The sequence below is a fragment of the Penaeus monodon genome, chromosome 12 (genome assembly GCF_015228065.2).
Source record: "Penaeus monodon isolate SGIC_2016 chromosome 12, NSTDA_Pmon_1, whole genome shotgun sequence".
Lineage (NCBI taxonomy): Eukaryota > Metazoa > Arthropoda > Malacostraca > Decapoda > Penaeidae > Penaeus > Penaeus monodon.
In genome coordinates, this window is record NC_051397.1 from 9,305,964 (window position 1) to 9,323,463 (window position 17,500).

At 38.7% G+C, this 17,500-nt stretch overlaps 1 protein-coding gene across 1 annotated transcript; it reads right to left on the bottom strand.

Annotated features, from left to right (window-relative positions):
* Positions 1-7,186: 7,186 nt before the first annotated feature.
* Positions 7,187-13,332, bottom strand: LOC119579261 (uncharacterized protein y4mH-like). The gene is made up of 6 exons (XM_037927000.1): positions 13,210-13,332; positions 12,177-12,253; positions 10,487-10,648; positions 9,661-9,822; positions 7,974-8,040; positions 7,187-7,841 (listed from the first exon to the last, which is right to left on the bottom strand). Exons 3-6 carry the CDS (start codon positions 10,507-10,509, stop codon positions 7,659-7,661), a joined length of 435 nt encoding a protein of 144 aa, XP_037782928.1. The 5' UTR covers positions 10,510-10,648; positions 12,177-12,253; positions 13,210-13,332; the 3' UTR covers positions 7,187-7,658.
* Positions 13,333-17,500: the final 4,168 nt, after the last annotated feature.

The window sequence follows — 17,500 nt, forward strand, 5'->3', positions numbered from 1 at the left end:
ACCAATTCTAAAAAAATATATATACATCATCTTTCCTTCTAACAGAAAATCCCATATAAATAAAAGGAAAAACAAATCAACATTGCTCCCAATTTTACTATTACATGACTTTATGATCCTCCCCGATAAAGCTATAATCAGACGCATCAAAACAACGTTTCTTATCTCGCCACGCCCAGCCAGGAGAGAGAGAGACCCTCCACTGCAGCATCCACGGCGTTATCAGAGCTTATTATCTGTACCTCCTCAGTCACCGTCCTCATATACCCCGAGCAGAGGACGCGCCGTTCCCTCTCACCCGAGGATCCTGCAGGGCCTTTGCCTTCGTCCTCTGATCTTTTTTTTCTAATTCATTATCATCTTATTTTCTTCCAGTTGCTCTTTTTTCTTATTTGTTATTATTATTTTTCTTCTTTGCTTGCAGTTTTTTTTCTCTCAGTTGCTTCTCGTTTGTTTATTGTTATCAATTTATTTTTTTCTTGCATTTTTTCTTATCTATTTTTTTTCTTTTCTCTCAGTTGCTTCTGTTTTATTTATTATAATTTTCTCCTTTTCTCTCAGGGCTTTTTATTTTTCTTAATTATCATTTTCATCTTTTCTCCCATTGCTTCTTTTGTTATTCAGTACAAGTTTCTCCTTTTCTCTAAGTGCTTCTTTTTTTTTAAATTTATTATCATCTTTCTTCCTCTTTCGATCTTTTATCTTCGTTCTCAATGTTTCATTAGTTTTCTCTCGGTGCTTTCTCTCTTCTCTTTTTCTCAGTGTTTCATGTTCTGTGCTTCTTTTCTAAGATTCTTTACTTTCTATTAACTATTTCAGATGATTTTCTTCGTTCCTTCTTGTGAATATGTATTATCTGTTTGTCAGGCACACATTATACTGTACCTATGCATCATAAATATTATCCTTTGCAATTCATATCATCAACGTAATGTACACATGAGAAGAAATAATCAAACTGACTCACTTTATCAAGATTCGCCTCAAAATTAGGTTTTCTCGAAAGCTACACACGGAATTTATTTTTTTTTTCTTTTTACTACACTCTGCAGTGCCATCAGCTCTGAACCCCCAGAGTGCCAAACGAGAGAGTGTGCAACAGGAAGGTCAGGGAATCTCGCAACCTCTAAACCTGTTTGTTTGTCACTAGAACACTTCCCTGGTTGCATCGTCCTTACGTGGAATAGCACACAATCAGGGATGGACCGAATGAGAATACTGATCGTTATTTTACAAACAAGGAAAAAAGGATATTTGGTGTGGATTTATTCTGTTGTGGTGACATTTGCGATGACGTAACGAGTCGATTACTTATCTCCTACTAATTTTTTTTTAAGGGTTTGTTGTTATACGTAATTTGTTTCTATATTCATGGAGTTTATGGGTGTCAGTGAGAAAGTTTGACTAGCAATCTTTTTAAAAGGTAGAAAAGAAAAGGCTGGTAGGGGTAATAACACGGTAGCATAGAATCAGATATTGCTGAATAACTAACATACTTTTCACCTCCATGGATTTATTTCATTTCCTTTAATACAACTGAAAGTATCACAACTCTGAGAAGTCCTTTGTAGTAACCAATATATTTTGCCATTTAACGAATACCGTGAATAGTTGCTAACAATCGAAGCTCTAACGATGACAATCATTTGCTTCAATATTATTTCTGTGAATTCATCTGGTCTTCCCCTCTAAGCAAGAAAAATATGTTGCGTGGTAACGGTCTATTCCATTAATGTGTTAGAAATTCTTTTACTGCTATTATAAGTCTCCGGACGCCGCACTTGAAAGTTTCATCGAATGAATCGATATTTACAGCACTCACCCACTACTTTCGTTACTCTCAGGAAATTCCGTTTGAGAAGCAAGAAACATTTATCAGCAAACATACCACAGCGTTATAATATTCTCTTTCAACATTTTACATTTCTTCTGATGTTTACCGCCTTCCGTTTTACACACACACACACACGCACACGCACACGCACACGCACACGCACACGCACACGCGCACACGCACACACGCACACACACACACACACACACACACACACACACACACACATTATATATATATATATATATATATATATATATATATATATATATATATATATATATATATATATATATATATATATATATATATATATATATATAACGCTTGTGCTATTAAACTGACCGTCCGAGGCTAGCTATTCCCAATGCTTGAGTTGGCCGCAAATCGACTTTCTAGATGACTTGCGGCAAGATGGCGGACATTTTGTAAACAATGTGCGTTTGAGCTTTGCCATTCTCCGTGAAAAAAAATGAAAGCTATGGTCTACTTTTAATAATATTGATTGGTGTATTAAAATATAATTCTTAATGAATATCTTAAACGCGTAGTCAATCGAGTTTTAAAAATTTCACGTAACGAAAAAACGAACACATTGCAAAACTCTAATTGTTCAATAGCGTGTGCAAATAGATCGGTTTTCCCTTTTGCGTTGTATAAACGGAAGATTGGCGCTATCAAGAATGTACAGCAATTGAGATGAACTTCCACTGCATACTTAAATACAACTGATTTTTAGCAACGATACGATTATTGAAACTTACTTTTCTTTTCTCTCATTCCATTTCAAATTTCAACATAAAACTGCCAAAATCACATCAATTTCCGCGAATTTTAATTACGAAAGGTTACACACCGAACACATTTTTGGTTGGGTATTCTCCTCAAGGTTAAATTGGACACGAGTTGATTTTAAATGGAGAATGGTTAAGTAAACCAACTGTGCAGTCGGATTAAGTTACGTAAAACTGAACAAGAATTATCATGTGATTATCTTGTCCTTTATCTTTAGCATTCTGTACCTTATTGATAACACGCTTGGATATGTTCTAATATTATTATGGGATTTGCGGTACGATGTATACGATGCTTGGCGTCGGTGAGATAACATTATGAAACCTCTCGCATTTCTTGTCTTATCCATTTTATAACACATGTTCAAATGCACAAGTACATACCAGCATACATACATATTACGCACGCACGCACACACACACACACACACACAAACACACACACACACACACACACACACACATACATATATACAACCACGGATCATCTTCACAGTACAATCCAGCTTATCGGACAAAAAAATCCCGAAAAAAAATGTGATCAGCCTTTGGACTATGAGTATAATGGTCTCTAATTTGAATGATACTAGAATTATCCACATCCTGTAACAGAAATAGAATTATCCACTCTTACTCTGGCCCTTACGTGTATGATCTGGCTCCCCGACTTTATATTGCAGTCGGACCGACACGGCACCGAGGGAGGACCCTTAGGATGCTGTAAGAAGGACGTCATCGAAGATCGCCATAGGCCCACGGACCAGGATTTTCGTCAGAAAAGGTGTTGCCTGCCAGACTCCCCGTAGAATCCAGCGAACCAGCACCTTTGCCGCAGGTATCAGTCGCCCCAGAATGCTGTGCCTGGCGGACGCCTGCAGATCCGGTCAACTCCAGGAGCTCGTAGCGCAGGTATCAGCAGCCCCGAGATGCCGCCCCTGCCCCGACGCCCGTAGATCCGGATAAAGATTACGAGGAAGTGTGGACGCGAGAAGGACCTGGACGAGATCTGTGAGGACGTGTGGACGAGGACGGACAGTTACACAGAGGACCAGGAGGATTAGGACGACAGGGACGAGAAGCCACGAAAAGGCACCAGGACGACGCACGAGAACGAGACGACCAGCCAAGTTAGGTCACCCTTGAAGGCGCCTCGAGGGCGAGGCGCGAGTAGGTGGCCGAGCAATATAAGATGTGGATAATTCTATTTCTGTTACAGGATGTGGATAATTCTATTTCTATTACCAGTGGACCACGTGGCTGTTTTCCACGTGGATCCAAATGTCCCAAATAAGAACCACCCGCTCAGCGAGGGCGGAGGTCACATTTTATATCTGACCTCGTTTGACCGAGAGTTCGTGCTAAGCTACCACCGCACTAAGGTCAGCTCCGCCCTCTCTCCGGGCAGCTGACCTTAGTGCGGTGGTAGCTTAGCACGAACTCTCGGTCAAACGAGGTCAGATATAAAATGTGACCTCCGCCCTCGCTGAGCGGGTGGTTCTTATTTGGGACATTTGGATCCACGTGGAAAACAGCCACGTGGTCCACTGGTAATAGAAATAGAATTATCCACATCCTGTAACAGAAATAGAATTATCCACATCTTATAATGAGAACTGCAAATATATTCTACTCCCTTCAGGATTTCAATGCAATATGGAAGAACATCATTAGGGCTACACGAAAATACAAAAATAAAAATAAATAATCAAAATAAATATATGAATAAATAAATAAATAAAACATAAAAGTGAGCGAGCCAAGGATATACAGTATCTAATATATATATATATAAATATATATATATATATATATATATATATATATATATATATATATATATATATATATTTTTTTTTTTTTTTTTTTTTTTTTTTTGTAAGTACTTTATAAAAAAAAAATAATAAATTGGGAAAGAAATAGACGATGCTATAATCTCAGTTTCTACAAGAAATACTCAGTGACCTTAATAAGGCCAGCTTTAAGGTTGGCTAGAGAGTGAACAACAATAAAAAGAAAGTAATATTTAACAGTAATATCCGAAGTAACTAGGACTGGTGACGAGGCAGCCTAATCAGAATAAGATTATATACTTAAAATTAATAACGAAAGGAATTGTCTCATTCACAGTGGAAAAACAAACTTTAAAACAAGACCGCTTTTAACACGAATATGGATTACAGACTTACACACACTCACTCGTTCAAAATCATTTCAAACATGCACGAAGTCTCTAACACATATAATTTACAATTCTCACAAACGCACTCTGCTCTCATCAATCCCCTCTCTTTCTCAAGCATTCAATGCCATAATGTATATCTTCACACGAAGCATTCATCACTAAATAATTAAACTATTTAACAGTGGCGCAATAATGGCGAGATGATTCGAAGCCTCGTCTTACTGAACTGTTCATATTATCTCGGATCGGAAGTGACAGGCGTCCTTATATCCCACATATTAGGGTTTGATACTAGATTTTGATGGCGATTTCTGCTACTGTATGTGTAAGGCATGTTTACTGTAAAGATGCATAGTTCACTACTCGGGATGTGCATGTAGGGAGAGCTTAGGGAATCGGTTTCAGATTATGTAAAATGGGAGCTTTGAAAGGGAGGGAGAGAGACGGAGGGAGAGGGAGAGGGAGAGGGAGAGGGAGAGGGAGAGGGAGATGGAGAGAGAGAGAGAGAGAGAGAGAGAGAAGAGAGAGAGAGAGAGAGAGAGAGAGAGAGAGAGGAGAGAGAGAGAGAGAGAGAGAGAGAGAGAGAGAGGAGAGAGAGAGAGAGTTAGAATTTCGTCGTAGGTAAGAATTCAGAAAGAAGATCCGAAGCCATATATACTCTGGAAGTAGAAGTTCGAACATCCAGTGTCTGAATCTCCATTTTATGATAATAGAGACGCGTGCGCGTGTGTGTGTATGTGCGTGTGCGTGTGCGTGTGTGTGTGTGTGTGTGAGCGAGCCCCAATCTTATTGAATTCCTTTTATTCTAACATGTGAACATTTCCTAACATTTCCTTCTCGCTATCATTACTCTTTACATATGATGGCCAGACTTGTTTCTAACTATAAATACGTTTTTCAGTAACTCCTGAACTTTGTTTGCTGCTTCTGCTGCATTTCAATTCACCGAGACCCTGACACATGGCGCGTAAAGCAATATACAGTAGCATGCTATGACCTCCTTACTCTAGGGTTAGGTTAGGCTAAATAGTTATAAACTTCTAAAAGTAGTTTAAATATTTCTTATATGTATATCACCTTTATCTTACGATTCACAGAATTCTAAAACAATTACCAAGGTTAAAGGACTAGGTAACTTGTTTAACAACGAATATCATGGAATATTATTCAACAGGAATTGAAAACGTACGTAACATTGAACGGAGAAGATTCCACCTATACCACTTAATCTTTAATCAAAGAACCAGGGATACACTAATCTACATTAAAAAAAAAACTTAAAACATTTTCAACTAGATTTTCGAGACCCGAGAAATATCAAGAATTCTCCCATTAAACCTAGACCGTCTCATCCTCATCCTCACCAAACTCGATTCCCCAAGTCACATGTTTTAATCTCTCCGAGGCCTAGCTTGGTCGTGACACCCGATCCCATTAAGTGAAGACTGGGCAATGAGGGATTTCAGTTGTAACTTAGATACAGGGAACAGCTGACGGTGGGTTTATTTAAAGCCAGTGGAATGAGATTATTTGAGCGGACTTTTATTAGTCTTTATTCATTAATCATCGCCGTTTTGTTCAGCTGAAAGAGCATTCTTTTGAGGAGTATTTTTATACGTTGCCATAATTACGTGCGGGTGATGAGGAGAAAAAATTATACATTTTTATTATTCTCATATAATGCGATACGATGATTTTTAGCTTTCCTAAGTTATTTGCTTGTCGAAAGAGATGACACAAAAGAGAAAGAAAAATAAATAAAGAAAGAATGAAAACTGTCTATTACATACATTCTGCATCCGGTCACATCTACCTTACCCCCCCCCCCCCACTTCGTCTACTGCATGTTATAATATATTGCAAATACATAACTATATTACGGATTGAACATCATTTAAAATTATCTGTCGCGTTACTGTATTTTAGTTAGTTATGAAAACGTCTTTTAACTTCCCCCTTTTAAAATTTTGATCAAAGACTTAACGGTCGTATTTTCTTTATTTTTTTTCTGATTTATTAATTTTTCTTTAAGCTTTTGATTAATTACTTTCCATAGATAAGTATCAACCAAACCGATACAGTCCTGTAAAATAAAATCATTATCAGAAACTATTATATATATAATACTTAAAACGAGGATCACAGATACTTCATACATATTAACAAAAATGAGGTAAAATGCATCATCAGTACATTATCACAATAAACTTCATTACCATAAGAGTAGACAAAAAAAAAAAAAAAAAAAAAAACGAAAAAAGTAATGCCAAAGAGAAAACTAATAAACACATTACTGAAAAATACATTACATGAAAAAAGCGAATTTTATGAAAACAATATCAAGTTTAAGGTGGTTGATAGAAAACAAATTTCTTGTTTAACAAAATGGATATATTTCTCTTTTAGATAGCATTATTTTGTCAGATGTTCCCTATAAGATTGATTGTATATGATCATATCACAATATTGAATATGTAAATATTTTTTTTTTACACTCAACAGCTACTTAAGAAGAGGTGGGTGACAGAAGAAATACGGGAAGAAGGATAAAAGATGAAGATGAAGAAGATGGTGAAAAAGAAGACGAGGAAGGAGAAATGAAAGAGGAAAAATATATGAAGATAAAAAGATAATAATATTAAGGAGGACAGAAGAAGAAGAGAAACCAGAAACGAACATTAAGAAACGGAAAATAAGTTAACGGAAAAAATAGAAAAGAAATGGAGAAGAAACAAAAATGAAAAAAAAAAGAAAAAACAAAAAGGAGAAAAAACACACACAAAAACAGAAGATAAAATAAGAAAAAAAAAATCTTCGATCACCCAAAGTAATAACTCAACGAAACGCTCTAGACTTTGTAGAAGTTTCTGGCGTTGCTGCAGAAGATCTTTTCCAGCTGTTGCTCCGGCAGGTGGCTCAGGAGTCCGCGAAGAGTGGAAAATACGGTATCGTAATCCGCTCTAGCGAGGCGACACACGGGCCAGTCGGAGCCGTACATGAGGCGATCACATCCGAACACGTCTATCATATGCTGAAAGATGAAGAAGAAAAAAAATATCAAAGTGATATATTAATCCATCTCTCTATTTGCTATGATCTTTTTTTTCTAAAATTTCCCCACGAAATAGATCAACGGTTACGCAACGGAATCGCCAAGACTCGCCTCGACATACGGACGAAGATCCTCTGGTTTCCACTTCTCGCAGTCTGCCTCAGTCACCATGCTCGAGCTGTGGAGAGCACACGTGTTGGTGGCAGGTGGTGACACGGAGCCTGGGGCAGGGGGGAATGTAAATATGGAACGAGAGAGGAAGGAGGGAAGAGGGAATAAGGAGGGAGAGAGATGAAGAGGGACAGGGGGGAAGGGGAGGGAGGGAGGGAGAGAGAAAGGATGGAAAGAGAGAGAGAAAAGATGGAAAAGAGAGAAAAGGGATGGAAATAAAGAGAAAAAGAATGGAGGGAGAGAGAATGGAGAGGGAGAGAGAGGGAGGGAGGGAGGGAGAGAGAGAGAAGGAAGAGAGAGAGAGAAAGGAGATATATAGGTAGATAGAGAGAGAGAGAGAGAGAAGGAGCGATGAAATAGAGATAGAGATAGAAAAACAGAGAAAACGAGAGAAAAAAAACTAAGAATAAAAAAACAAATAAATAAATAAATAAAGCTAGGAAAAAAAAACGAAAATATTCACAAAAAGAAAAGGGGGAAACCAAAACAATAAAAAGACAATTAATCGTAAAACACACACACACACACACTGGAGCTGGGGAAAACACACTAACCCTGCCGAGTAATCAGATAAGATATCTACATCTTTATCCAAGTCTCTTTGTTTCCTCGATTATCAGCTTACGAAGAGCGGTTATATTATCGCAGGTTCTGGGCGAGAGAGAGAGAGAGAGAGAGAGAGAGAGAGAGAGAGAGAGAGAGAGAGAGAGAGAGAGAGAGAGGAAAGAGAGAGAGAGAGAGAGAGAGAGAGAGAGAGAGAGAGAGAGAGAGAGGAGAGAGAGAAGAGAGAGGAGAGAGGAGAAAAAGAGAGGAGAGAGAGGAGAGAGAGAGAGAGAGAGACAAGAGAAGACACAGAGAGAAACAGAGAGAGAGAAGTAGGAAAGAGAAGAAGTAGGAAAGAGAAGAGAGAGAGTCAGAGAGAGAGAGAGAGAGGAGAGAGAGAGAGAGAGAGAGAGAGAGAGAGAGAGAGAGAGAGAGAGAGAGAGAGAGAGAGAGAGAGAGAGAGAGAGAGAGAGAGAGAGAAAGGGGGCAGAAATGATAAAAAAAAGAAAACAAGAAAGATGAAAGGAAAATGAATGAGAAAAAGAAAAAAAAAAAAACAACAACAACGGAGAACCAACAGTGAACTAACAAACAAAAAGGAAAAAATGAGAGCAAAATATTGATAAGACGAAATAACGAAAATAACAATAATAATAATATGATGGCTATGATGATAATAATAACTAAGATATTTATATTGATGATAATGAAAATAAAACTAAATAAAAAGATAATACCAAAAAATAATAGCAATAACTAATAACCAAATATTAGTAAGTAAATACTAACAGTGATGAGAAAATATATCAAAATAATAATACTGATGATGATGATAAGGACAACAACAACAAAAAAAAGATAACAAACACAATAATAGTAATAGTAATCATACCAACAACGGTAATAATGATGATGATGATGATGATGACAATGACAATGATAATAATAATAATAATAATAATAGTAACTAATAATAATAACAATAACAACAGTAATAATAATGATGATGATGATAATGATGGCAACAATAATAGCAATAATCACAATAACAATAAAAATAACAATAACAGCAACAACCACGAACAGCTTGCAGTAGACATTAGGGAAGCGAGCGATGGCGGCGATGTGTTGGCGCCACGGGTCCAGCTGGCCGGCCTTAATGTAGGGTTTGGCCAAGTGATCCACCACCATCCTCGCTTCGGGCACTCGGCTGGCCAGCAGCGTCGCCCCCTCCAGCAGCGGGGGTCTGTGGGGGGGGGAGGAGGAGGAGAGTCTTTAATTTGATTTTTCGTGATTATCATTATTATTATTTTTATTTATCTATTTATTATATTTTTTTTTTGGTGAGGTAGATGTGGCTGTGGAGAGGAAGGTGTTTGTGTTGGGGGTTGTGGGATCGGAGCGTTGTTGGTTCGTCTTATGATAATAATAACAACGGCAGTGACAAGAAAACCCAATAAAAGTAATGGTGATGAATATAAAACTAGCAATAACAGCAATCATAAATAATATAAATGATATCACAAAAAAGTTTAAACATCACAGTAATCAACAAAACCCTATCCACTTTCATACTTAGACACTGTACCCCTGCCTCTCTTTTAGCCGTCATCACAGGGGCGTCATTCGGGGGGAGGGGGAAGATGCCCCCTCCCCCCAAAACTGTTGTTTACCCCCCTCCCCTCAAAGTCTGGCTTGCCCACCCCGTGAGTCACAATTATTACTTTTTTATTATATTACTCATACATAGGTCGTCATAGCATAATAATGCACCAAGAATAGTTATTTTTCAAAAATTTCATTCGCTTCCCTCGTCTTCAAAGAAAAAATCTGAAATGACGCCCCTGCGTGGTCACCCAACCACTCAATGATACCGTCAGCCGAGACTCACCAAGACCAAATCCACCCACCTCAGGAGCAGGTCAAAGGTCATGTCATGTCGGTGCAAGGGCTCGGAAAACCACAGCTACCCTCTAATCCAGATAATTCGGTCGAGGTTCCAAGTCCAAGATATGTCTCACGCCCACCAGGATCGGCACCTCCGCCTTCAGCGCCGTCAGATGACTCTCGAACTGGGATGTCGAAGGATAACGAGCATGAAAAATATTTTTTAATTACGCACTGAATTTATTTGCTTGTATATCTATCATCTATCTATTTATTTTCTACTTATCTGCTTGTTTTTTTTTGTTTTATTGATTTACCCCCCCCACTCTTTCCTGTTTCTGTTACTATCTTTTCATCACTCAACATATTGCTTTTTTAGCTATTAAGTGACACTTCTCGAATTGGGGAGCAGTGTGGGATAACGAAAATGAAAATTATGTTATTCATTCACTAAATTTAATTGCTTGTTAATCTACTAAATTATTTGATTCCTTCATCCATACATATATGTTCCTTTTATCTATTAATTTATGAATCTATTAATTCACCTTTGGTTAAATATACATTAGTTCACAGGTACCTGTTTATCTATCAGTACTAAATATCTACCGATATTGTAAATTATTAAATATTTGTTTTAGTCTTATCTATTCACTTATTTACTTTGCCAGACAAGTAAGCAAAAGTATTAACCTGCCGTTAAGTTAAAGGCTGAAGTAGGGATAAAATAAAGATTCGAATAAACAAAGCAATTAAGCGGGGGACTGGGGGAAGGTTATATTCAAGGTATAGTATAATAAAGCAGTGGTTCTCGTGCACGATAAATAATTTTTTCCAGGGCTACCTTTTCACAGTAGATAACAAAAAATTTTTAAAAAGTGGATTAAAGAATAATAACGTCACGTACTTCACTAGAACAGAAAACGACGATAATCAAGTAGGTGTTAATTCCTTGTCGTCTTCTTAGAGGGCCAATAGGCGTACTGGCTATTTCTTAATTTATACAATGAAGAAGTACACAGAATACGTTTTTTTTTTTTTTTTTTTTTACAGTAACTGCTCTGAAACACATTCTTCCCTAATGTATTCACGTAACAAAAAGAAAGAAAGAAAGAGAGAGAAACGGCCTTTTCTATCTCTAAACCTCCCCCCCCCGGTAAAATTTCATTCCAAGTCACACCCATCGGCAAAAAAATCCTCATTTTAACTTTTTTATAAAAATTCTTCCCCAATGTACCCCCCTCCCCTCCCCCCCGACAACAAATCCATGGCCTCAATATAAATAAAAAATTCTCCCACCCTGCCCAGCTAAAATCACATCTGGTTTTTTAATTCCGCCCCGGTTGAGGATGACCTTAAAAAAAAAAAAAAAAAAAAAAAAAAAAAAAAAAAAAAAAAATCCACGAATTTACGTCTTTGCTCACTTTCTTCTTCGTTCTTCGTTTACCACAGAACAAAGAACTTTGCCGATAAAATAGCCTTTTTCTCGTTTCCTCATCATCTGCCCCGAAACAATATTTCTTTTATTGTTTTTCTCTTTTTTTCTCCTTTTCTCTAATTCCTACCTCATCATTCCCCCAAAACACACACACACAAATTCCCAATAAAAAAAAATAACACTTTTCTCTCTCCTAGCGACCACGAACATAAAACAAAATCAGGAGGGGAGAAAGGAGACGCAGGCAATGACGAATAATATCTCTCTCCTCTCACCTGCTGTTGCGAAGGGTCAAGTCCAGCCACGATGCCCTTGATGCGGGGATGCTGCTTGGCCAAGCTCATTACCCATTCTGGAAGTCGCGTCGAGATGAGAATCCGTTGTGTTTTTTCTTAAATCTTATTAAAAATATTAGTTCGTTTTCCGTTTTGTGAGTATTGTTTATTTTTGGGGGGCCCTAGTTTAGCTTATTTTTCTGGTTTATAAATTTTATATGGCACATTTCGAGTTGTCTTTGACAGCAACTATATGGGAAGCCATTTTATTTATATTCATATTTCTTCTACATTTAAGCACACAAACAACATTCTATTTATTTGTTTCAATTTATGGTAAATTCAACAAAAATCAGAAACTTGACTGCAGCAAATTTGGGGTGATCCAAAAATGAAATTTAAAATCATTTATCAATTCAAACTTCACATAACTTACTTTCTCCAAATATTTTTTTCAGACCCTGACATTATTAGCGGATCATCTCCCTTTTTCTTGTTATAAATCTCTTATAACTAAAAATCTGAAGTTTAAAAATGTCTTCATCTTCCCCTAAAGTAAAATTTTTTTTTCCCTCTGTGATTTTACCTTCTGTTTTTTTAAAACCCCAGATGGCTATTTTCCCAACTGTGCGAATGCAAACATAAAAACTTTAACCAATTCCTTTTGAAAATCGATGCAAGCGGGGAAGCTAAACTCTCCTTTCCCGTTTCTTGATCTCTAATCCCTCAGACCCCAATCTTAGTCCCCAACCCCCAATCCTAGTCCTCCATCCCTAATCTTTAGTCCTCAATCTTAGTCCTCGATTCTCAATCCTGTCCTTCATCCCTAATCTTAGTCCTTGGTTCATCGAATCACCGAGGAGTCACCAGCAAACTAATTCCACGAACAGCTGTCTCCACATATCTGAAATCGGTATCCATAACCACTGACCTGAAACTCAGTCACGCATGCCACAAACAAACCTCAGATAAACCCCCACAAGTCTCTCTCAAACTGCCGTAACTCGCTATTCTTCAGACTCTAACGTCTTACTGGCTTCTTCTGGCGAGTCGTTGAGGCACTGCACGAAGACGACCTCGCGGGCGGGAGAAGGTTCCATCGCCGCCCATAGGTCTTCGACACGGTGGGGCCTTGAAGGGGCATCAAATCCGGGGTTTTGGGCCCGGGTACGGGAAACCCCCCCATTTGTACAGGTCTGAAAACCGGGTTGTTTTCTTAGTGTCCGGGGGACTGGGGGAAGGTTATTTCTATTCAAGGTATAGTATAATAAAGTAGAAAAGGTATGAATTTTCACAATACAAGGGATGTATTGAACCGATTTCGATTAGATCTTTGTAAAAAAAAAATCAATTATATAATCGAAACCGGCTAAATACATCTCTTGTATGGAAATATTAATTCTCATTTATGCCTTTTCTACATTTGTCAACATGAATAAGGTTCAGTATAATTAAGTTTAAATGATATAAAGAATAAGATATCTAAAGTAAAATAAGTATATCAATAAAGTTTTAAAAAATGGAGCCTCTTAAGTTAACATAATCAAATATTACGTCTGGCTGTGTATTATATTTACTATATGGATGACGTAGTGTTTCAGATTTCTAAAAATGATTTGATTTGAATTCCCAAGAAATGCAATTAATATATTTATAGTAACTAAAAATATGCGGCGTTTAGTGATTTGATAATCTGAATCCAAAACCCAAAAAAATTTAAAAAAGGCAAAAAATATTTCCCCCAAAGCACACAAAAAAAAAGATAAATTTGATCACTATTTACCCCACAAAAAAAGTCAGACAATAATATGTCATTTAGTAACATTCTGGGCACTAGCAGTTTTCACTGTGAGTGAAACGTTTTTTTTTTTCTGCCCTCTGTAATGGAGGAGAAAATCATGCTGCTTGTAAACCTTTAAAAGCCTCGGAAGCCTTAAGCAATATAGTTCCAAAGCCTCCTCTCTTGTACGATACTATTGGTACTACTAGACTACTTTTTTTTCTCTTCAGACGCTGTAACCAGATTTTAACAGGGGACGAATGCGTCTTAGCCTTCATTTTTTTTTCTTTTTCCCCACATTAAAAATCACCCAATTTAAAATGATTTTCGAGGGCATTTTCCAGAAAACCCCAAAATTCCCAAAAATTATATAAAACCATCTTCTCTCATATTTACCCGATTTTTTTTTTTCCCCAAATTTTTTTTTTGGTTCAAATCTTCAGTGAGTTTTTTGTGCACTGAAGATGCTACCCCCATCGAAAAACGCGAATGAGGGGCACCGAATTCTACATTACTATTGTCACGGGGCAAGTGTGTTTAATAACTCTCGTATACATCGATATCTCTCTAAAAAAAAAAAAAAAGCGAGTGGATAAGGTTTGGGGAACTGACAAATCCCCAACAAGCAGATTCAAATGGAGGCTGCGGACGGGAAACGGGGAAAGATTGTTAAGTGCTGCATTTTCCTTTGTCCCCCCCCCATGGCGAACGTCTCCCTCCGTGTCATGGTGAAAAGAGCCTATGCCCATGTTCATGAGTCTTCTGGTGAAAGATGGACCAGCTGTTAGCTTTCCTTAATATCACTCTGTATTAAGAAGTCCTATAATAGTTGGAAAAGGGTAACAAGGGAATGTTATGCTAATATTGGAAGTTGTTAGTCCGCTCACCAGTAACCTCGTGACGATATTTAAGTTCGGTAATTTTTTCTAAACTGGAGGGGCTATGGAAAAAAACAATCCAAAAACTTAACACTAAACTTAATCCTTTTACACAGGGGAAAAATTTTTTTTCACAACTTTAAACAAACAAAAACACAACCCCCAAAAAATTTTTCCCCCAAAAAGTACCAACTTTTTTTTTTACAAAACACACCAAAAAAAATTTTTTTTTTTTGGGGGGGGGGTTTTTTTTGTTGGTGGGGTTTTTAAGAAAAGGGAATTATTTTATAGTTTTTTTTTAAAAGGGTTTTTTGGGTTTAAGGGAAAAAATTAAAAAAAATAAAATAAAAGGGGTTAGTTAATTTTTTTTTTATTTTTTAGGTTTTTTTTTGGGAAATTAAAAGTATTTTTTAATTTTAATCGGGGGGCGGGAGGGTCCTCCTGCCAAACACTTTATGGGGGGGGAAAACGAATGGGAAACGGGGCAGTATAAAAGTGTCCCCCCGTAAGGGGGGTTTTTTTGGGGAATTTAACAAACCAGCCCCTGGCCCTTTTGGTAGAAAAAGTTTTTGTGTGTTTTTTTTGTGGTTGGTGTGGGGTTGGGTGTTTGGTGGTGTTGTTTGTGGTTGTGGAAAAGGGTGCCGTCCATTTGTTATCTTGGTCCGTTTATTGTCCCGTTCTCGATGTTAACGTTGAAACCCACAGGCCTCCTTGATTTAGTTCGCTTGACCTCCCCTTTTCCCGGAGGCCCCCCAAACCGTAGCTGAAGGGAACACTCCGATAAAGCTTTACACACTCAAACTTAATCCTTTGTACACAGGGAAATGATTTTTTAGTCGACAATCTGTAAGGATCTGGAATACTTTGAGTGAACGGCACAGTATGCATACAGACGTGTTTCCACCTACCAGTATCTCAGGGAGCTGTTTTCGAATTACAAACTTACAGCATTGCGCTTTTGGTAGAAGTGTGTGTGTGTGTGTGTGTGTGTGTGTGTGTGTGTGTGTGTGTGTGTGGTGTGTGTGTGTGTGTGTGTGTGAGAGAGAGAGAGAAGAGAAACTCTCCAGTTCGCTATATAGTTTTATTCTAATGAGCTGACGCTTAATATTTGGGTTTACAGGGGAAAAAAATCTCAAATGAAACTCGATATAACGGGTATAGAACCCAATTACATTGGCTTGCAGGGGTACTGATACTGGTTGACGGCTTGACTCTTTATTTCTGAGAGTTGACACCACGCAGTATAAAACCTTTTCTAATTATAATCGGGCCGCGCGGAGGTCACGGTCAGCTGCCCGGAGAGAGGGCGGAGCTGACCTTAGTGCGGTGGTAGCTTAGCACGAACTCCCGGTCAAACGAGGTCAGATATAAAATGTGACCTCCGCCCTCGCTGAGCGGGTGGTTCTTATTTGGGACATTTGGATCCACGTGGAACACAGCCACGTGGTCCACTGGTAATAGAAATAGAATTATCCACATCCTGTAACAGAAATAGAATTATCCACATCTTATATTGCTCGGCCACCTACTCGCGCCTCGCCCTCGAGGCGCCTTCAAGGGTGACCTAACTTGGCTGGTCGTCTCGTTCTCGTGCGTTGTCCTGGTTCAACTTCGTGGCTGCTCGTCCATGTTGTCCTCATCCTCCTGGTCCTTGGTGTAATCTGTCCGTTCTCGATGTTCACACGTCCTCGAAAGTCTCGCACAGGTCCTCCTTGACTTCAGATTCGTCTTGACCTCCTCGTAGTCCTGGCCCAGGCCTAACTCGGCGGCGTCCTCGTCCACACGTCCTCACAGATCTCGTCCAGGTCCTTCTCGCGTCCACACGTCCTCGTAATCTTCGTCCGGATCTACGGGCGTCGGGGCAGGGGCGGCATCTCGGGGCGGCTTATACCTGCGCTACGAGCTCCTGGAGTTGACCGGATCTGCAGGCGTCCGCCAGGCGTCGCCTATGCACAGCATTCTGGGGCGACTGGTACCTGCGGCCAAAGGTGCTGGTTCGCTGGATCTACGGGGAGTCCGGCAGGCAACGCCCGTCCACTATACTGGGACGTATTAACACCTTTTCTGACGAAAATCCTGGTCCGCGGGCCTATGGCGATCTTCGATGACGTCCTTCTCACAGCATCCTAAGGGTCCTCCTTCGGTGCCGTGTCGGTCCGACTGCAATATAAAGTCGGGGAGCCAGATCATACACGTAAGGGCCAGAGTAAGAGAAAAAGAAAGGCAACAGAGAAGATGGGGTGGTAGTTACCACTAGCCGGTTATTCATAACAATTTACGGTTTTTAATGTTGGTTTTTAACTTATTTTCGTCTTTTTTTTTCATTTTGTGTTTTATTTTCACAAAGGTAAAGAAGAAAATAGAAGAGGGAGATGTCAGTAGCGGTCCGCATAGACCTATTTGAACTACCAACCATCTCTGATAGATATGAGAGTAGATAAGGGAACGACATCGGCGATCCGCGAAGATCTATTTGAACCATAGTCGTCACACAGATAAGAAATAGATGTAACTTGTACACAGACAGCGACAGACAAAATTGCGGGCTAAAGAGATAAATCTTTACGCCGGCACTAAGACAATGAAAAGGGTCAGTGTCTTTTATCCTGTGTGTGTGAGTGAGCTGAATGTGTGTGTGTATGCGTGTGTGAGTGACAGCTATCGTT